The sequence below is a fragment of the Metopolophium dirhodum genome, chromosome 9, assembly GCF_019925205.1.
Source record: "Metopolophium dirhodum isolate CAU chromosome 9, ASM1992520v1, whole genome shotgun sequence".
In the NCBI taxonomy this organism is placed as follows: domain Eukaryota; kingdom Metazoa; phylum Arthropoda; class Insecta; order Hemiptera; family Aphididae; genus Metopolophium; species Metopolophium dirhodum.
In genome coordinates, this window is record NC_083568.1 from 1435547 (window position 1) to 1458769 (window position 23223).

Below are 23223 nucleotides of genomic sequence, written 5' to 3' on the forward strand. Positions count from 1 at the left end.
AAAATCGCGGTGGCTATATGATTTTTTTATGGAATTTCGAATTTCCGGCGGCATAACCCTGGCTACCACGTCGAACCGCGGTGGTCCTGACCTTATCACAGTTCCTTATCACCAGACCTCCTTACACACACCAACCGGCTCGAGACCGACGACCAGACCAAAAGACCACTGCAGTTTCCGACATCGGTTAAAACTCTTCGCCTACTTGGGGGGTTTGGGGGTCTCCCCCAGCGACGCTCGGAGAGCTAGTATTATTATAGAATGTATTTATTATTAATAAAAATACAAGCTGATTGAGCATCACTGAGTGAGATTGACGAGGATTCTAATTTAGAATCGACAAAACCATATTCTAAAATAGAACAAGCTATAGGAAATTATAAAAGCAATATTAAGCAAATGGTGAAATCTAAATCCACGGAGATCTTTATTACACTTATCATTTTTTGCATGATATCGCAGTGTTTTTGGTTTTTTCCGACGTACCTTGTTATGGTTGTTGTCTTGTTGATATTATTATATTGTTTTTTTTTCTGGTCAAAAAGCTTGAGAATTTAATACAAGGTTCCTCGTGAGATTTATACACTAGTAAAGAAAAATCGAAAGTATACCTGTACAATATACCTAGACAACATATCCACTAGTTAAGTTTACACCAGCGTGTTGACGCGTTTATTAATAATAATATCAAATAAATACCAAATAAGTAATAAAACAAAAACGTTTATTATTCGTGTAAACTTACATAATATAGGTTATCCTATATATTTTACATTACATATTTTACGGCAGTATAATAGCCATAATTTATTTTCGATCGGTATAATTATTTATTTTCTTAAACATAGGAGCGCGGAGGGCAGCAGTATTTACCGACCATTTCCACAGCAGATCTATGACTCAAACGGTGCAATTTCAATGGTAACTAAAGTCAGTATAGTGCGCGTGACTTGGGGAAACGTTCAAACGTCGGAGCGAACTCAGAATGAACGCGCGTAGAATGGCGGAAGTAAAAGGATTTTAACTGATTTTCCGGCGAACAAGTTCAACCGGGGACACAAAAATGTGGGGCAAACTCGGCACAAACACGCACATACATTGCAGTCTATGCCGACACAGCGCCGCAACAAAGCATTCGCCGGACGAATCTCTTCGTCCGGCTCCACAGAGAGCGGCGTTTGGGAATTACCGCGGTTACCGTCGGGTCCGTGACTCCATCACTGCAGCCACCGCGGGTTACCACCATATCCCGGATACCATTTGGCTGGTGGACCGATGGTTTCGCCGAACAATTTATAGACTCGTCACCGTCAAACTGCAGCGCTGCCGTGTTGTGCGCCGGACTAGACTGCAGCACGTCGGCTTCGATCGGCCGAACACGTGGCAAAGATGACGAGATGTTGGACGGCGCCTCGATCTCGTCAACTTCTGCAGAGGCAGGTGCCGTTACTGACAACTCGGTGGACGATAAATCTGTCGAAACTTGCAACTCCATCATGGATGCAACGGAAGGTAACTCGATATCGAGTACATCGTGTCTGGGAAATACCGCGGTTACCGTCGGGTTCGTGACTGCGTCACTGCAGCCGCCGCGGGTTACCACCATATCCTGGATACCATTTGCCTGATGGACCGGTGGTTTCGTCGAACAGTTTTCAAACTCGGCACCATCAAACTGCACTGCTGCCGTGTTATACATCAGACTTGACTGTAGCACGTCGGCTTCGATCGGCCGAACATGTGGCAAAGATGACGAGATGTTGGACGGTGCCTCGATCTCGTCAACTTCTGCAGTGGCAGGTGCCGTTACTGACAACTCGGTGGACGATAAATCTGTGGAAACTTGCAACTCCACCATGGATGTGATGGAAGGTAACTCGATATCGGGTACATCGTCTGCGGGGTTACATCGTTGCAGAGCCATATTAGGCATCGATTTATATCGTCGCATAATTCCGGTTGTAAACGGCCACTCGGTCTCGGGTTCATCTGCACCTGCGGAGTTCTTCTGCAGAGCCACATTAGGCGTCGATTTATATCGCCTGCAGTGCGCCTGTAGACTCTTGATATCTCGAGATTCCAACGTTTTCGCTCGATTTTGCTGGAGCACGTCGAAAACCTCGAAATAATTGTCGGTAACGGACTGGACCATGGATTTGGGCGAAGTTTCCAGTTCTACAATATTTGACATATTGATCTGATACGGTTAAGTTAATATATTAAACGAAAACTACGTTTAGACTTTTATAATGTATTATAAATGATCCGTAAAGTTCGTTGTAACAAATAATAGTACTTATACCTGATTAGGTACTGAATATACTGTGACGCACAGAAACAAATTATTTATGTTTCAAACACTTAGGTACACCCGTGGCAACCATATTTTTTATAGATTTTTTAAATCGAGAATGTATCTAGGTTCTTTTTATTTATATTCAATATTATTAATATTTATTAAAATCGTATTCATATGTTATACTGTTCAAGTACTAAATTGGTATACATAGGAATATTGGATATAGGCGCATATAAGAAGTTAAATAATATTAATAATGAATGGTTTTTTAAAAATACTGAATTTCTTAAAACCACACCATGGCTATAAATAGCGTTACACTTTTTTTGTTATATGTAAAAAAACTTGTGGGAAATCCGCTATTAACATTTCTATATTACAACATGACCGGCCAACAGCAGGAGAAGTGGCAGCAGGTGGCCGACCTTATCCAACGGCTGGGGCTGGTGTCCAGTGGCCAGGATGAGCTGCGAACAGCCGCCCAGGTCGCGAGGATGACTACAGGACCCAGTGCGGGCGGCCATCTACAACCGGGGCTGGGCGGACCGCACAACAGACATCCAGCGGAGGTTGCGGCCACAACGACCACCATCGACACCAACATCCGGCAGCCGCACACCGTCACTGACAAGGCCACCACCCCCAGCAACAACCACTACCCCCGTGACACCTGCCCCCGTAACACCTGCGGAGCCGGCACCGGTACCCAGGCCTACGGGGGTACTCTCCGGCCCAACGGGAAGGGTGAGGACGGAGGCGCAGCAGGCACGGAACCGCCGTAAATTCCAGCAGCTGAAGGAAAAAAGGAAGGCTAGGGAAAGCGAGGCAACCCGCGCCAACCTCAGACCCGGAAGCAGCCGGCACGCCTCCGGCCAACCCAACACCGATGGAGGTAGACAAACCAGCATCCAAGGACGGCAAGTCCGAGGAGCCGGGACAGCCCACCAGCCAGGAGTCGCCAGACCAATCAGAGGCCACAGTAGACATAACCGAGGCAGATTGGCTGGTGGCGTTCGAGAGGATGCCGGAGTTGGACGACAATCACTCGTTCTACACTCCGGTAGGGTCCCCAAAACACCCCCAGTAACACACACGGGCGCGGGCAAGTCTACCTCAAGTGAAAGCCAGAGGTAGTACAAGCCACCCCGTCCCATAATGGCACACAGACACCGGTACAAGTGTACCCCGTGTGACGGTTTGGCGGGGGAGTATAACGCGGTACGCAGCGGCCACCAGTACAAAGTACAGGTACCGCAGCGACCAGTCTACACTTTTCGTCAACCGCCACTACGGGCTACAGCGCGACAACGCCAACTCCCCCACCACGCCACAAAGGCACAAGGTGGGACGGGAAGGCGAGTCGCGTTGAACGAGTACCGGCCGTCGTAAACTCACTAGTTAAAAGCACCCGTTCGACAACCTTTCACGGACCACGACCATCGACATAAGTTAACATTTTTTCTCTATCTTATATCGCCACGTTCCGTCCGTTGTTCTTTTTTTTGTTTGATATATTCGGTTTTTTTTGTTACCTACCTATGCCCGTGTGTGAAAAAAAACCAATAAACCAAATCTAAAATACCTGTTAATTGAATTCGTCAATCACCATGCCACAAAATCAATCAACACCAACGACCGGCTCACCGCGGACCATCCACCACCACCGTCGTAGCCGCGTCACCTACATACAAGGAAAGCGAGCAACTTTAAGTTATACATTATTTTGTTTGTGTATTTTTGTTTTTTATTCATTATACATTGTATTATACAATAATAATAAAAATAATATTACCACATGATAAAAAAAATATATAAGCAATCTTTCAAATAAGGCAAAAAAATGTCTGGAAGTAAAATACAGTCTAACGTACTGGGTATATCCGTCGTTATACACTTATACCACACTATTACATTATTTATAAACCATAAACTTGGTTTGAGAATCTGTATAAATATTTAAATGCGTTTGTACAATTTCGCGATTTTTATCAATAAAAAATGTATCTAGATGAATTCATTTAGATGAGTAAAAAAATTATCTAAGATGAACGTTTAGATACCTTGTAACTATTTATCTAGATAAGATAAAAGATGAAAAATAATTATCTAGATAAGTTCGAACACTGGTCCTTGGTCGGGGATCGACGAGTGGCGGCAGCACAGTTTCCGGCAAATGCATATGCGGTCGGGTATCGTTATTAATTATTATTACTGTAAAGCCACGCGGTGTGCTAAGATTGTAAAACTGTCAAATATTTACGATAGACGGTGCCACTGTTGTTCAACCTTATTTTCCCCTTTAGGGGTTGAATTTTCAAAAAATTCTATCTTAGTCAATACTCACGTCATAATAGTTATCTGTATACCAAATGTCAGACAGATTCATCCAGTGATTTGGGCTGTGCGTTGAGAGATCAGTCAGTCACCTTATCGTTTTATAGAGATTATTGTAAATAAACTCAGGGCCAGATTGGTTAGGCAAGCTACCGAGAAAATCTCTGTTGTCCGCTCAATGTTTGGGCTGGTCATGTGAGCGTGGGTGAAAATAAATGCATGTTTAAAATTATACGATTAGCCACATATAAGCCCGTAACAATTTTAGACGAAATTTTGGGCCAGTGAATATGTAAATGGGCCGCTTAGAAGTGAAAATCTCGACGGGCCGATACATACCAATCCGGTCCTGTCTCAACGTCTGTAACCTATCTGTTAAATGTTTCTTACAACTGTCTCATATTAGTTTATATTAAGATAATGTAATAAGTCATCAAGTATTATAACGCGGCCCGCATTAGTAGCAAGTACAATGTACAAGCACTATAGCCACAGAATAGATTAAATCAGAATAGCCTGAAAAACAGTCCGCCATATTGAATGCAAGCACCAGATTGACCACAAACTGAATATTAATGTTTTTTCAATTTTATGTTGCTTACGGTGACACTGTTGTAACGATGTTTACAATTTACTTTCCAATCTCCTAACCAAACATTTTACATTTTACCGCCGTTGTTGTTGTTTGGATGTCGCGGCTTTTTGTACCTTATTATATGGTTTTAAAAATTTTTGACTGTAATTTTCAAGTTTACTGAATTGTTCACTTGCATTACTGTGTAACTTTGTTAATTTATTCACAATGGAGTTTATTGTTAATAAACGGGCCAAACAGTATTCAAAATGTTGTTTGATCAATTGTAAAAGCCATCTGAGTATTTCATTTTTTTTTTAATCAAATTTCTATCAAGTAGTTATTGGCGATCATAAACTTATCAAATTGATCTATATTCCGCTCATCTCATCTGAAAATACTTATAACTTCTTAACAGAAACTTGATTTTAAAAAAAATGAAATACTCAGAGAATATGATTATAAAAATGTATGGTCTCAATTAAAAATGTAAAAAGTTTACAAATTATAACGTTAATAGCAGGTACATAAAAATAATATTTTGTTCAGAAATGTTATAAAATTACATCAAATTATATAAGGTTAATTTAAGGTAAGTTTAAACTTTTTCAAATAATCAGTGTTAACACAATTTATGGATCACTCGGTATTATTGGAATATAAAAAGTCATGTAAAATATTATTTTTCACAATATGATATTAAAAATGTATGTTGACTTGTAAAATAGAAAAATACTTAGAATGATAAAAATTGTAAAAAGTATTTTTATAGATTTTAAAGAAGATATTAAGAAGACAAACAATTGCATTTTTTAAATATCTGATTTTCTTAATTGTATTCAATTTTGAAATAAAAATAATCTATTATTATTATTATTATTATTATTACTACTAAGTAACTCTTTTTATTACTTGTTTATAAAATAAATTATTACTCAATGATGAATTATGTTTTATTTGTATCCTAGAAGTGTGTCACCTATATTCTTTAATTATATCAAATTAGTGTATATTTTTTTAATTCATTAAAATCTATTATTGATTTATAGTTGTGTTACATTTGGTTTATACCAATATTATAATTATTTAAAATATAGTACAGAAAAAACCAGTATTTTACCACATAAACTATTGAATTTATTTTGAATATTATATATTTATGTGTAATACATTTTAACATCTTGTTGGATATTTATGAGTTAATCCAAATCTCAATAACGTTACCAAATTACCAAATATGGTATTTAAAAAGAAAAGAAGAATATTAAATAATCTGTTAAATATAAATACAAATATCTTGAAATTTGAATCATACATTCTAAAACAGATCAGTATTTTGATGCATTGATCAGCTTTTTAGAACAAAACCCATAATGGAACCGTTAAATTAATGATATTGCTGAGTTAAAAGTGTTTCTATTCAGCCCGTCTTACAACATAATAACTAGAGACCGGATTCTCGTGCAATTGCAACTTTTTTTCCTTTGCTTTAAAACATAAAAAAACAAATTATAAATCCGAATCATGAGAAGTAGATTAATTTAAACGTAGTTTTATTTTGCACGAAATTGCAAACGAAATTGCACAAAAGATTTTAATAACAGTATTCATAATTACAAATATGAATAAATAAAAATAAAACTTATAGCTGAACTATTGTATAGTAAGAGGTAAATTTAAGATTTTTTTTTTTGGGCAACACTGACGTATGCATTCAATATGGCGGACCTTCTTATCAGCTTCCCATAAGAATAATGTAATTTTTTTAGATGTGACCATTCTGATTTAATCTATTCTGTGCTATAGCGGCCTGTCTATCTTATCTCCAACCACCACTTCGGCACCCGGTTGACTCTCCCACCAATCAGGTAAGCGTAAGACGTACAACAGTTCGGCTGAACAAAACTAAAACACAGTAACTAACGTTCTTATCAAAATCGACTTTTTTGTATCCTCATTGTCATCTTGTTACGCTGAATTAAACGATATTATTTTCTTTGGATTCGGATGATTATTTATCAATTTACAGCCAAGTAACTACAAGAGTTTATTATATGATAAGCCTGTTAATGTTTAGAATATTGGCTCTCCTGAACAATTTCACAAACTGTAGTTACTGTGTTTTAGTTTTGTTCAGCCGAGTTGACGGAAAAGGCCAGTCGCTTAATCCATCATCGTACGACCTCGTCGCCTGAGCGGCACATGTATTCATATTTGGTCATAATATAATACATATTTAAAGTGACATCCATTAAGTGTTTGTGTTGTGTTTTTTATCACCTCAATCCTAACCAGACACTTCGACCGGACCACGATCAACCTTGATTAAAACACAGAATAAAATTAAATCATCGGGTCCGCGTCAATTATTTATATCACACGGCGTAAAAGATAGACTATTTTGCTACGCCGGCGTCTTGGGTTATTTTTACAATATTTAGCATTCTATTATAGTTATTTCTAATGCCTATTAAAAATAGCTCAATGGAAATTTAATGTTTTTCCGGTTTCGAGTTTTTCCAACAAACTAATTCGGTATTGTCAACAAATGGGTATGATTAAAAATTGTTTTATGTTTTTCCCGACTCCTATGATATGGATTCTGATATTTCTTGCACTACTCAAAAAATGATTTTTATTTTTCAAATGAGAACATACCTTTTTTTCTGTGGCTTGATACCGTTACCGAAATTGTCAGCTACGGGTTTTAAACCGGTACGGTTGTTAGCAGTAATCTATTACCGGTCCTATATTAAGGGGATCGCATGTCCCGTATTTTTCGTACGTTTTAGACCAATAAGCGGTGGTAATTTACACATACTTCTGAATGTCCGATTTTAATTTTTAATATATATATATATGAATTCTTTGGCAAAATAGCTAGGCTTTCTAAGAAGTCGATTTTCAATTTTCAATTTTATAGGACCATAAAATTTAGATATTTTTTTAAAAAATCTCATGAAATAATTTCACTGCATTTATATTCATTTTGGGCTTTTTGGGTTTTATATCAAAAAAGTGGTTCCTACAAAGCATAGTCTAGGAGCTTAAGAATTCAACCCTTTTTCGAAATTACAATCAAACTTCAGGAAGTATGTTTAATTTACTACCACTTTTGGTAGTTTTTATAGGTGATGCGATTTATTGACATGTGCGTGTGCGTGCGAGAGTGGCACACGGCGGATTCCTAACGTATCTACGCACACTAATGATCATTTACTTCGCACACAACCACACTGTGTAACGAGTATAAGACATCGAATTGCCTATATGCGACTATCTCCTTCAATCCCCTTAATATTGCAGGTTACCGCTTAAGCGGTAACCGGTTTTAAGCCCTGTTTTTAATGCAAATTATTTAAGGATAATGATCCTTAAAAATATTTTTACAAAACTATAAATTTTATTATTTTAGTAATTCTTTTACTTGGATAATTTTAATAAACTATTGGTATGTATAAACCAATAGTAAAGACAGACATTTTAAAATCATCTAATCTTCCATATCTACTTTTGTAATGGTCATTACTATAGACATTTCCTTAGTAAACAAATTTAATAACTCAAAAACTAATACTAATATTAAGACAAGTAGTTTATTCAAATAAAATTAACAATAACTAGGTACTATGTATAATAATTATGAAACAATATGAATGTACAAGGCAAAATTGGTATCAACTAATAACTGTTCGATTTTAATATGTGTCAATTATATGTATAATGCTTAGGTACTACCAATGTATTATGACATATTATGCACTTATTATATTTAATTTAAATGAAGAATTTTATGAACGGTTAAAATTTTTTACACATAGGTAAGTGAAGACTTCTTTATCCAATTATTTTTTTTCATTTACAATTGTAATAAAATATTTTTATATCATTAGCATAATCTTATTAGATATAGTTATATTTGTTATACAATCCACGAATCCATTGAATGTGGTACTTAATTTCTGTAAAAGTTGCGATTGAATTATTTGTATTTGGATCATTCACGCTCGCTATTCCGGTTAAATAATAAGAATTAGAGTGTAAAAAGCTTAAGCCTGCACCGCTATCTCCCTCACACACTCCTTGTCCTGAAACTAAACATTTTTTACCCGTTATACTTAAATTAATCATAATTTACAGTTATTCGGTAGTGGGTACAATATAGATATACCTTTTTAAATTTTAATTACAAATAATGTGCAATGGTTTGTAAGTAGAATTTGTGATGAAAGTAACTGTTCGATAATTCGATGCATTTCAAATTACGGAAGTTATTAGTATTTATTATTAATTACCTAATTGCAAATTTAAATTATATAGTTTCATTATCAAATCGTCAATGAATCATTCGTCATCTACTTCCAAAAAAAATTTACCATATATTAATTACACACGATGGACAGGCACGGTATTACAAGGATATGCGATATAGTATACCTGTATAACATGTAGCAGATGTGGTTTTTTTTAAAATTAAAAGTTAAAACGGTAGTAATATTATGCAGTTGTACCTCACCAAAATACAACATTGTCAGCCCGATTAACCTTTTAGATACTATGGATCTTTAACTAATAGAGTTGTAAAGTACAAAGTCAATACGTTATAGATTTAGCGTGTGGTACCGACAAAACGTAAGTAGGGAGTTTGCTGCGTTTATATGAATATACTTTTTATTCTTAAATCAATTACAATTATTGTAGAAAGTGATTCATTAATTTAAATATTTAATACTAATTAAGTAAATCTTCATTTTTAAAAAGGTCTACAACGTTCAATATTCTGTGTTCAATAAATTTAAGTTAAGTCGATAGTATAATACTATATAATAATTAATAATTAATGTTTAAATATTGTATTACCTAATGCAGAACCAGCACAAAATTTATCATCAGTCAAAATACATGCTTCAAATCCATTCGTATATATATTCCGGCAAGAGCTATGGTCGATGTATGGTAAAGATGATTCTAATAAAATAGGACTTGAAATGCCTGTTTTCGTCTTTCCCCAACTAACGATCTGTAAATGTATAATACCGTTATGTAATGTACAATTATTATAATGTTATCGTATGTTCGTATAATTATATTACACTTTGTAGGTATTTTGAGATTTTATTTTTGATTCTAAACAAGGCGGTGATGGATTTTACAATGATTTGTTTTTTTTTTCAGTGCGTAAACATTTGTTTTAGTAGAAAAAATGATCGATTTTCAACGGTTACAAATACAATTAAAAAAATATAAAGATACATAAGCATGATTTTTTTTATATAACTCTGAGGTATTCAAAGTGTGCGTCGCGGCTCCAAGATGCGTCGTGAGAGTTGTTGAAGGGACTAATAAGGAGCCGCGTCAAAGCACCGAATACTTAAATTAATGTAGATCATGTACCTATAGTTAAGATAAATATTATTTATAATCATTAAAACGATTATGGAAACAAAGATGAAACACGAATTACCTGACTATTTGAAGTTTTATTTCTAATACTAAAATCACTGTTATCATCACCCATATTGACTATAATATTATTGTATCCGTATTGTTTCAATTTTTTTATAATCATTTGGGAGCCATAAAAATATTGGAAACACAAAAAAGAGCCACGGGATGAAAAGATTTGTCTATCTCTCATATAACCGTTCAAAGTTTAAAATTTGACATAGTTCATCAAAATCATGAAAACTTATAATTTATTTTGTAATTAGTTACAAATTAATACAATTTTCAGTTTTTATAGCTGAAGGGTTGAAAATTGAATACACGGTATATCATAAGTAGTTTATACTGACACCAAAAATCTTAAAAATATATGTATATAACTACACATTTTTTTTGGTAGTACGTAATTTGGGACAAAATTAGATATTTAAACGAAGATTACCTAACGATATTAATTATTTTATTGGGATTTAAAAGTATTATTATAAAATAGGCTGACCAACAGACCGTCTCCGCTCAGAATCCTTTTTCGTATACAATAATATTATATCATTTAAATGTAAAACCGTCCATTACAATGACCCACTTGTAACCTACTGCTCAGCAGAGCGGTATTCATTTGCCTATATTTTTTAGTTATGTATTGTAATTATCTGTAATTAGTAACAGTAATAAAATCACAATTTAATTATTTAAATAATACTAGAAACCAACCTTTCCTTGATCTCCATTGACCACATTGTATTTACCATTCCAATCGATACACACAGGTAAAACATCATTATTAAAAGAAACTCTGTTTTGTAACACAATAAAAGCTATATCTTCAGCATGAAACCCAGTAGGTCCATTATAACCTTCTTTCAGGTAAATAATTTCCACCTATACAATTATTGTTTTAATTTATACTATTTAATATGTCAAACCAATTTATTATCTTTAGACTTTTGAATTATTAATGACGTACATTCATTATTTGAGTAAAATCATTGTCAATAATTGTAAAATTTCTATCGTATTTTCCAACAGCGATTTTGTATAGACCATTGTTTATTGATATGTTATTAGATAACATACCTTTTTGCCAAAAACAATGAGCCGCTGAAAATTATGTTAATTTAATTTTTATTCTTTTTAAAATACGTTGTAGAAAGATTTTACCAGTTATGACTAAATTTGGTGCAATAATTGATCCTCCACAAATCAAGTCATAATTATAGTTTTTTTGTTTTAATTGATATATTCCAACATTCCAAGGTGCCGTTCCAACAAGTGCTTTTTCGCCATTTTCGACCAATACTTGGTTTTGGATATATACTCTACCGCAATCTAAAATAATATTTGAATAAAAATATAAATATAAATTATAATGATTAATAGAGGACGCCACATGGATATTTGTTGTCTCCATCTTACAAGTGCGTAACATTCCAAATTGATGCTCAGCAGATCACGTTTAGCTTCATTAGTTTAAAAATTAAAGTGAATCGACCTATTATAAAAATTGATGGTAGAAAAATTATCTGTATTCGTGTGTTGATTTTTTACGATTATTCAGTTTTTAAGTAAGTTATGAGCATTTTAATTTACGCTATATTTTATATGCATAACTTTTACTGTAATTTTTAAGCTAACAGAGTTAAACAGGATATGCTGAGCGTAAATTCGCTATGTTACGCACTTGTAGGTAAGCCATGTTGAGCTCAGATAACAAAAAAAATATCCAGATAAGAAAAAAATTAAAAAAAATTTCTTTATATTATAGACAAAGATAAATATCAAACGATAGGTAGTTTAAAAATCAGAGTGAATTGATCTCTTATAAAATTTAAAGGTAAGATTATTATCTAAGTAATCTCATCGGCTTTTTATTATATTTTAATTTTAAAGCGATTTATGAGTATTTTAAGATGTACAAACAATTTAAATTTTAAAGTACTTATAACTGGCTTTAAAATTAAAATATAATGAAAACACAATGAGATCGTTTGGATAATAATCTTACCTTTAAATTTTATAAGAGATCAATTCACTCTAATTTTTAAGCTACCGGAGCTAAACGTGTTTTGCTGAGCTTACAATTTGGTATGTTACGCACATGTAAGATGGAGATAGCAAATGTCAGTGTAACGTCCTCTTAACAATATTTATCTAGATAAGGTAAGATATCAGCAATTATTATGAAGATAATCTCAACACTGCTTGTAAGGCAGAGACAACAAATACCCGTGTGGTTTCCTCTTAATAAGTAATAATACCTACAGAGTATGTATAATGATGACTGTTTAAAAGTGTACATCAAACAATTATGCTTAACATAATGATTATTTGTACTTACTTAATTATATCATCTATAATGCATACAAAAGTACTTGGATACAGTAAATGTTAAATAAACTAGTAAAATATGTATAAATTAGAGACTTATATGTTTATATGACAAAAAATATAATTACATGGGTTGCAACTATATAGTTGTTTATTCCACGTTCCGTTAGACTGACAATGTAATTCAAGTGGAGCCGCATCTATTCCAATTGGTGCAATATATGTTGGCTTACATGATGGTATTGCTATTGTATCGGGTATCGATAAATTCGAACAATTAGTATACTTACAATTATGACTGCATTTAATATCTAAACTATCTGATTCTAGAGGTGGACACATTTCTATAAACGTAAATCAATTATAATCAATCATAACTACACTTTGGACTTTTAATATTATACCTGTAAATAAATAAGTAATTATTAGGTACAACAATACTTACTGAAACACAATTTATCAAAATTGGATAACCATTTTCCTCTTCCCAGACAATACCTAAAGCTATATGTATACGCCTTATGATATCCAACCTCGCAATTCTCAATAACTGTAAGTTTATTATTAATTAATGTCCCGTGAGATAAAATATCATTAGAACCTTCATAAGAATATACAACTCCTTCGACGGTCGGTAAAACGCACGAACTCCCTATGAACTGTTAAAACCTTAAATGTTAAACCTATATATTTTCCTTCTAAAATATCTTAGTTTCAACGTCATTAAAAAAACCAAACCAAAATAATAAATTTAAAATTTAAATATTGATACTTTTAAAGAAATATGTTTACGTACATGTTTATTTAAAACTCCACGAATCCATTGGACATGGTATTTAATGTCTGTAAAACCTAAGACTGGTTCGCTTGTTTTGCTTAAATCATAACTATTGACACTATGTATCCCGGTTAAATAATATGAATTAAAGTGTAAAAAGGATATGCCTGTTCCAAGATCTTCAGCCGATATTTCTTTTTCTGAAACAAGAGATATTTTCAGTAGCGTACGCAGGATTTTAGTTCAGTTAGGGTTTTACTTGAGTAAGTAATTTACATTATTTTTTTCTAAACATTTTTTATATAATTGGCTTTAACAAATTACAGTTAGTCTGAAATGTAATAAACATTTAGAACACTCGACTGTTTAACCAGGACACTTAGGCATCTATATAGTCTTCGGGTCGTAATAAACGTGGTAATAATCGATGGACGATGATCGACGACTTTGTCATAATTAACAATTTATTTTATATCTATTATAAATGATTAACAATTGATCGACTGTGTGTATTGAAATGGTGGTAAATAATTTTTTTTTTGTAAAAAAAATACATTTCAGGGGGGGAGGGGTCAAAACCTTAGATCCCTACCCCTGCGTACGCCACTGGATATTTTATACATAAGACACAAATTAAATATATTAATATTGTAAGGTAGTGGGTGCATAAGTGAACATCCGTTAAATTTTCCGGATGGAGGGCAAAATTTATTTTTATTTATTTATAAATTAACACTATTGGGCTTTTTAAACAATTGTGGATAAGAACATAATGAACAATGTAACAGTATCAATCATTTAAACCTAATATCCATAAAAGAAAATGGTGACATTGGTACGTGTGATTGTTGGTCATTAGTTAACGATATGGCCACATTATTTGCGAAGTTGGAACGAATCACTGGAAATAAAAGGGCCATGGAGCATATTGTTACCTGGCAAATGAAAACAAAATCTCTCTATCAATCTGACCTTTAATTATTCTTTGGGTTAAATCAACAAAAAATCTGACGTGGCATTTTAATCATTGTTCGAAACTGGGTATCCCACAAAATAGTGCCTTAAAATACACACATAGGCAAGCCACATGCTAAACTGCCGGACTATAATTACAGGGAATGATAAACTCCTACAATTGTAGGTAATCTCCTACGTAGACATAGTGTTAACTCCTACAAAAGATAGCGTTGACTCTTACAAAAAAAAGCGTTAACTCTTACAAAAGATTGTGTTAACTCCTAAAAACGATGGTAAGTTTTTAAAAAAAAGTCAAATTAATTTTTAAAAAGGTGGACAAGTGAATACTGCTTGTACCGCTGTTGTTTCCTCCCATCATTGGTACTTATATAAATTATCAAGTTTAATAATTTCCTCCATTTTAGATCGTTTACTTAATTAATTATTAAATATTAAAAACCAAATGACTTATGTACATAGGTAAAAAAATCAAAATTATATTAAAAAAGAAATCAGTAAAAAAAATATATCTTCGTATTTTCGACATTAAAAATAAAATATCCGTCTTGCAATACATTAATACATATTATACAAAAATAAATTCAGCTACCTATATAAATAACAACTTAAACAATAATAAAATTAAAATATATCATTAACCAAGTGTCAATCATATTAGCTGGTAAAAATTCAAGGCAGGTATTTGCTTTGCTAATAAATTTAATTCTGGATCATTAGAATACCTTGAAGAGAGACCACGGCTGAAGTTTTTGAAAATATTTTGTTATAAATATAAAAAACATGCCGAATGTGTTGCGAGAGGAAACTTATAATTTAATGCATTAATTGTTCCCTTTTCTAAATCAGTGACGATTTATAAATCTGGATTATCATACATTTTTTTAAATGAAAATTTCTCTTGGGAGGCTTTGTTCTCCATTTGAATCATGGGAGCAAACGCGTGAAAATATCAGCAACACTGACAAATGTAACACGTAATGCTTTCGATCCAATGCATCTATAGTATATGCATTATATATAATATATATATTATGTGTGCGCGCGCTTTTTTAATATAAGAATTTATATAAATATTCATTTTTTTTAAATATAATTTTGTTGTTTTTAGGTAAATGAGATACTTATGAGCTACAAGTAACTTTGTATTACATATTACAGCTTTTTGCCAAATTGAATACATTTTTATCAAAATTCGTAGAAAAAACTGAAAAATTAAAACTTAAAACTTCGTTTTTGGTTATTCGCTGAAGATTACTCTAAAAAATAAGCAAATTCTGTGCAGGCACATATCAAACTATTACTGTACAATCTACAGGTTTCATTTTTATTATTTGTGTTTGCAGAGAATTGTTTAGTAATCAAAAATAATAGTAATAATAATAATAATAATAGCTTCAAAACGCATGGAAACCATTTATAAACAAAATTTTCTATCGGAAATCTCAAAATCCCTGTTTGAGCACCACCCGGGGACGGTCCTCTCCCTTTTTAAATTAGCCAATCTCTTGCCCAGAGGTCTTATCTAATCTAATCTAATCTAATCTTATCTTATCTAATTAAATATCTCGTTGCTAGCCAACCAATAATGTTATTATAAATCGTTACCGATTTTCGTCTTATGGCTGGTATGTCGCAGACTTGAAAATTTACTCCCAGCGCACGTGTAGAAGTTTCACTTCAAAAAACAATATAGATATTTTCTAAAACTGGTGTTATATAAAAATCCGCGTAGTATAAATTTTTTTTTAAGTTATTAAGAAAAATACTAGAATAATCTACTTCTAACCCTCAAATATCAACTAGGTACAATAGGTATATCAAAAATCTCCACCATAAAACGAAACATTTTTACTGATAATTACTATGTTTATCACTACAGTACTCAGAATCTAAATTTGTATTACCCTGTGTAAAATTGGAACAAAACTTATCAATAGTCACATATTGATCAAATACGTCTGGTTTTATACTTCGACAAGTAATAGGGTTAATGAATTGAACCGATCTTTCTAATAAAACAAGAATTTGTGAGTCATTCTTCTTGTTCCATAAACTAACCTGAAAAATATGAAAAAGTTGTATAATGTACAATTATAATAAAGGTATAATATATTAATATCTCGTTATGTAAGTATCAGTTATGAATTAAATTGTATTTTTAAATAAAGTCTGACAAACTATAAGTTTTTAATTTTGGAGATAGATCGAATACGAAAATAGATAATTGTTTAAGGATTTTACAAAAATGTTTTATTTTGGGTGCCAATTTAAACCTTAGCACTTGTGATAACAACAATAATTATGCTTGCAGAACTCATACTATGTATTAGGGATGAGCAAAGAGGCAATGTAGCCCATGCTGTTCATATTAGAACGGACTAATTGTTGATATTGCAGAACCCAATCTGAAAGTAATTTAAAGTTGGTTTTTTGAACTTTTACTTTAACTTTTACTTTTCCTCAGAGAAAAGTTGTGATGTAAATTAACTTGAAGGGGCTAAATTCACACGACTTCCCCACTATCGATCAAAATGTACAGGGTGAATTGTACATAGGTATTTAAGCATAATTTAAACCTTATAAACCTTTGGTTTTCGGAATTTATTCTTAGTTCATCGATTTGAAGCTAGCACCAAAATGTATTAACTTATGTGGATAACCTAACCATAACCACCAACCACTTTTTAGATATTAAACCAGACAACCAATTTCAAATTATTTTTTATGTATTTAATACAACTACATAGATACTATATAATACAATACAACATATTTACCATTCCTGTATCTCCATTCTCTACTTTATATATACTATTCCAATCGATACAAACAGGTGCAAAATCATTACTAAACAAAAATTTTTCCACTAACACAATAATAGCAATATCTTCAGCATAAGACCCATGTTTTCCATTATAACCTTCTTTTACGTAAATTATTTCCACCTGCACAATTGTTATAGTTTATATTATACATATCATAAACAATTATTTGTAGACTTTGAATTATTAATACTTTACACTATTTATTTGATGAAGATTGTTATTGTCAATAGCAGTAACAATAATTTTATTATCCTGAACTAATATTTTATTAGAAAACATAACATCTTCCCAAAAACATTCAGCCCCTAAAAGATTATTTAATTAATTTCCATTCCTATTCTTAAATACAATATATGAGGATTTTACCAGAAATTACTACATTTGGAGCGATAATTGACCCTCCACAAGACAAGCGATATTCGATCATTTCTTTAGATTGTCGACTTATTAAAGCATACCATGGTGCCGTTCCAACAATTTCAAACATATCATTTTGGATATATTGAGGGCGATTGGAATACACTCTTCCGCAATCTATAACATTATTAGATACATTAGATGTAATATTAGAAACTCTATATTAATATTAATATCAATATAACTCTGGCATCTATTAGTCATTACACAAACATATACAGAGTGTACACTGTACCTATAATATGTCATTGTATGCGGGGTTTCTTAACGATTATAAATCGATGACATCGAATTTCGTTAAAACGAAATAGACGTGTTTCTTTATTTTTAACAGGCAATTTTTTAATATAAATTTCAAAATTTTTAAACACGCAGGTGTACTAATAGCAAAATTAACTTTATTTTTTCATATGGCAACTACTATATTTTTTATGGATTCTGGTAAAGCTTTTTTTCCTGAAAATTTTGACAGTCAAATCACCAGTTTTGGTTCGCTAGTTTATTAACTCTAAAGTTTAGTAAAATCTACTTTAATACTTTTAATTGAAATAATTGGTATAATAGATTTAATTTACAAGAGGTAAATACATTTTTCTTATAACTAACTTTTATAACTTGAAATTTGAACCATAAGTTCCCTATATTGGTAGGTATCGCATGCAAAGTATGAATTTAGCAGTTGAAATTCTTTAAGAATTATTTAATAATCGTGATTTAAAAGAAACTATTTGCAAGATATTTAGATAAATAGTCAATCTCAATATAGGTTTGTAAACTAACTAGTTTGTAACCTAACTTAGGCATACTTTTAATCTAAGTTAATTACAGATTTTTAATATTATTATAACACGAATCAAATACCATTAGGTACCTATTACCTTAGTCCTTAGCCGGCTAATAAAGAATCCAAATTAATACTGTTGTAAGAAAAGTATAATAAGAATTTATGATAGGAAAAGTACAAAATAAAATTTAAATTTTAAATGTCCAAAATTAAAAAATAATAGGGGTTATGAATTTCAACTCCTAAATTCATACTTTGCATGCGATACCTACCAATATAAGCCTACCAATAAGTATAACCTACATGGTTCAAATTTCAAGTTTATCCTTCTACGAGAAGAGCACCACAAAACATTGCACTTTTTTCATTACACAATTTTTTTTAACCCCCATACATACCTAAAACATTAATTTCAACAATCGAACCATTTACCAATTTATCATTATTACTTTAGCCACCTAATAAAGAATCCAAATTTATGATATTGTAAGAATATTAACTGTGAAGTAATTAATTACGATTACCTATAAAAACAAATTAAAATAATAATATCGATTTTGATGATTGTATGTTAAAATAAAAATAATGAACTATATGTTTGCCAACAATTTTGTTTATGTTTTTTTTTTTTTTAGTGTCAATGGATAACCAAAACTACTTAAGTGTATAAAAATTAAAAAAGGTAGTTATAAGAAAAAATTTTTTAGATCTTGTAAATTAAATCTATGTTGGAATTGTTACAAAAAAATTGCCTGTTAAAAATAAAGAAACACGTCTTTCTTTGTCTTAACAAAATCTTATGTCATCGATCCATAATCGTTAAAAAAACCCCGCGTACAATGGCATAAGATACACCCTGTATATAAATAATAATATTAAATGTAGTAGTAGTATAGCTACTATTTTGTACTTGTGGTCGTATTTGGTCCATACTCATATTGAGCACACAACTCTTTGGTCTCGTCTGAACCATCTGAACAATCCTTACGACCATCACAAACCCATGACCATTCAATACACAGTCCATTTGAACAATAAAACATATCCTCAGGGTTTCTATAATTTTATTAAAATGTGCAACAAATTATTATTTAATACAATTAATACAATGAGGTATAGAAAAAAAAATTGTTTTATACTATTTATATTTTTTATTTTCTGTTTTGTCAATATACAATCTGTCAATTATTTTACAATAAGAATATTTGCTACAGCAAAATACTTGACATGAGTTACTTGAAAGAGTAACCTAGTAGCTACACTTTATTCAAGCAAATATAAATAAAACATTTAATAAAACAATTTTTGAAATTTTTATAGAGTACTTGAAAAGATTAATATAAAATAGTTTCAAGAATAATTAACAATTATATTACAGAGCATATAATTAAATTTTATAGGGAATGTCAGAATTCGATGACCTATGCGTGGTCAAAATATAACAATAGAAAAAAAATGTGTGGATACTGGATAGTATGTAAAGTTAATTTTTTACATAATTAACGTAAAAAAAGGTTTTAATCTTAATAATTATAATGTGTAGTCACTAGTTAGTACTATACTACTATGAATATCTAATATTAAATAAAATTCATATATTGGTTGATGGTGCTTATTAACGCTTTAGGACTCTAAGCCCCCATATTTATCTATGGCCCTAAACACCACTATTTTCGCCGCTTATAATAACATAATAATTATTTGTATTACAGTCACCAACACTGAGCAAGATGATACAGCTTGTCGTCTTTCGAGTTTTCTGTCACACAAAATTCCGGATGCTAAAATAATGAATTTTTATAAATTAAATACTAATAATATCATATTTTATGTAATATTTTGAAATATTTTGTAATCATGTGTATATGAAATAATTTTTTTTTTTGGTGGGGGCGGGGGTTGAGGCTTCAAGTACAGAGGTAAAGGAGTTATTAGCCTTTGGAACTGTGGTTTTGTGTGTGTGTTTGGCAGATTTTTATTGGGCATCCATAGGTATCTGCCATGCCAAGGTGGGGGATGTCGGCACTTCTCTCCGGACACCGTGACTTACCCAAAGAAAAATGGGGTGAATGTAAGTTCCCACGCGAGATATAGCAGGTAAAAATCACACCCGGGTGTGCATAAGTAAGTTCCCACACGAAAAAAAATTACACCGAATACAAACTTCCTTCCCACTTTATTCAGACTTAGGACTGACAAATTAAAAGTAGTTGGTGTGGTTAAAATTTGTTTGTTTTCGTGTTGCATAAAAAAAGTATAATCAATTTTTAAATTGAATCTAGTTCAAATATATAATAAAAATTAATAATATTATGTGTAGGTATGATCCACATATTATTTGTATGGGTATAAAATAATAATAGTTATAATAATAGATAAAAAATAAATTTTGTGTCACGCCTGCACCGAAAGTTTAGTTTTCGATGACGGTTGAAGCGTTGGAAAGCGATGTTTTTCCGTACAGCAGGCAGTAAAGTGGGAATCCCCAAAAGTACCGGGTGGTAAAGTGGAAATCCCCTTTTGGTTACATCTTATATTCATATAATAACCCCATGCATGACGCTTAAAATAAATAAAACCAAATCGTTTCTTTCATGAAATATTGTTTTCGTAGAATAGTCTGGTTGTTGCATAGATCCTAGCCTAAATTACCTTTGCCGTGATGGCGGGATCAATGAACGCAGAGGCGTAGTATGTGTGGCTCGTGTGGGAAGGCAATTTCAGTCTCACTTCCCGCCCTTGCCATACAATATACTATTTTTTTGCTTATTGTGAAAGCTCAAACACTTTACATAGTCATACTGTGCATAGGCGTGTGCAAACATTTGTGGCAGGGTGGGCTAAGTCAATAAATAAGAAATCTGAACTCTGATGGAAGAAACAATTAAAATATTACATACTTTAATTCACCTACTCATAATCACCCACTATTTAAGGCACAAATCTTTCATATGATAAAAAACAGATACATATTTTTTAAAAATTAAATAAGAAATATTTGAATTGTCAACACAGTTTTAAATTTTAAATAAATACAATTTCGCAACCTGTAATGGTAATATACTAATATGTTATTCATTTTATTTTAAAGACATTTAATTTATTATTATTTATTATCATTGAGTATCGATGTTATTTTTCACCTACCTATTTAATGTTTTATGATTTAAAAAATCAAACATCGTGATGTTTAGATCATATATTACTATGTATACAAATTTCGGTACGTCTCGCACGGGTTAGGTTAGGTTATACCTAACCATACCTACACATTATATTATTAATTTTTATTATATATTTGGACCAACTACGTTTAAGTTGTGAGTCCTAAGTCCGAATAAATTTTCGTGTGGGAACTTACGTACGGGTGTAATTCTTTTCATGTGGGAACTTACTAAACCTCGAAAAATGCTACCCATGGCTTTAATAAAACTTAGATAGTCTTCAACAGAATTATATCTGATAGTGAATCTAGTTGGTACTTTAGGTGGTCACGTAGTTGATTCTGTAACCAAAAAATCTAAAAATATAAACACATTTTTTATATGTTTAATATTTAAATATTATAAATATTATACCAAGTACTAACATAATGCCATTAAACATTGTTTTCTAATTATTATTATAGTGTTAATACTGATATTACGTACCGAAAAATAAATAGGAATATATTAACAAGGAACACGGCTCCTTCATTGCGATTGGTGAGTTGAGCTTAAATCAAATATATACTTTAAAATATAAACAACAAAATATATTATTCTAAATGAGCGTGACTACACACTAAACATAATTGTAAAAAAAATTAACAAACGTGGGTATAGTAAAAAATACTATATTTATAAACTAATAATTAATATACACTAATATAAAATACAACATCTGTAGAGAATTAATTAACTTTAACATCATAAGGTAACACTAAGTAGGAGACGATTATAATACCAATATTCTTAACAACACCAGACATATATAATGTCGGGTCTACTACACTATTTGCTCACGAAGCGAGTATGTAGTCGGTGTTAATGTTATGTCCTACCAGATAATGCGATCACGTCATGATGAACTGAAGGACAAACTACGTAGATAGGTGGTAATGATAAATTAGAGAATTACAAACTTGTTTTAAAATTGCTTTTATTGACGCTACTACTACGTAAAATAAAACTTGAGGTCCTTCGACGTACCTATACAAAGTACGTATAATACCTACTGGTTATTTATACTATGTATGAATCTACATAAACATACATACATAAACACATTATAAACTATTTTTGCTTAAATTTAAATGTATAGTAATTATTTTATATTATTCGTATATTTTATTATTTCATATTATTATAGGGTGTAAACCATGGCTGAAATATACTAGTAATTGCATATTGACTCGGATTGTTATCAACAGAAACAAAATGGTTGCGTAAAGGGATATCACAAATATCAATTTTTCTTATC

General features: G+C 31.8%; 2 protein-coding genes across 11 annotated transcripts; both read right to left on the reverse strand.

The window, feature by feature from the left end:
- Window positions 1–1105: 1105 nt before the first annotated feature.
- LOC132952366 (uncharacterized) lies at window positions 1106–1858 on the reverse strand. Its single transcript, XM_061024649.1, has one exon. The coding sequence runs from the start codon at window positions 1856–1858 to the stop codon at window positions 1106–1108; it is 753 nt and encodes a 250-aa protein (XP_060880632.1).
- Window positions 1859–8807: 6949 nt separating this feature from the next.
- Window positions 8808–22739, reverse strand: LOC132953091 (modular serine protease-like). Of its 10 annotated transcripts, XM_061025649.1 has the most exons (16): window positions 22413–22739; window positions 20483–20543; window positions 19673–19818; window positions 17928–18095; window positions 17757–17866; window positions 17514–17681; window positions 16641–16794; window positions 13777–13958; window positions 13426–13639; window positions 13271–13324; window positions 13109–13180; window positions 11814–11981; window positions 11620–11753; window positions 11367–11534; window positions 10068–10227; window positions 8808–9301 (listed from the first exon to the last, which is right to left on the reverse strand). In XM_061025649.1, the coding sequence occupies exons 1-16, from the start codon at window positions 22456–22458 to the stop codon at window positions 9111–9113; spliced, it is 2196 nt and encodes a 731-aa protein (XP_060881632.1). In that variant the 5' UTR covers window positions 22459–22739; the 3' UTR covers window positions 8808–9110. The 10 variants fall into 10 exon arrangements, with proteins under 10 accessions (XP_060881632.1, XP_060881631.1, XP_060881630.1 ...); XM_061025648.1 differs by having other exon boundaries at window positions 8808–9295; window positions 13109–13324; XM_061025647.1 differs by having other exon boundaries at window positions 13109–13324.
- Between the last annotated feature and the right edge of the window lie 484 nt (window positions 22740–23223).

What these genes read in the sequence shown, in the direction of transcription:
- LOC132953091 (XM_061025647.1), bottom strand. Translation starts at nt 22,458, where the DNA reads ATGAAGGAGCCGTGTTCCTTGTTAATATATTCCTATTTATTTTTCG. An exon ending in TGGACCAAATACGACCACAA is followed by an intron (nt 18,096 to 19,672) that starts GTACAAAATAGT and finishes ATAATGTTATAG; the next exon opens with ATTGCGGAAGAGTGTATTCC. An exon ending in TTGTGCTGGTTCTGCATTAG is followed by an intron (nt 9,302 to 10,067) that starts GTAATACAATAT and finishes AAAAATGTTTAG; the next exon opens with TTTCAGGACAAGGAGTGTGT.
- LOC132952366 (XM_061024649.1), bottom strand. Translation starts at nt 1,858, where the DNA reads ATGGTGGAGTTGCAAGTTTCCACAGATTTATCGTCCACCGAGTTGTCA.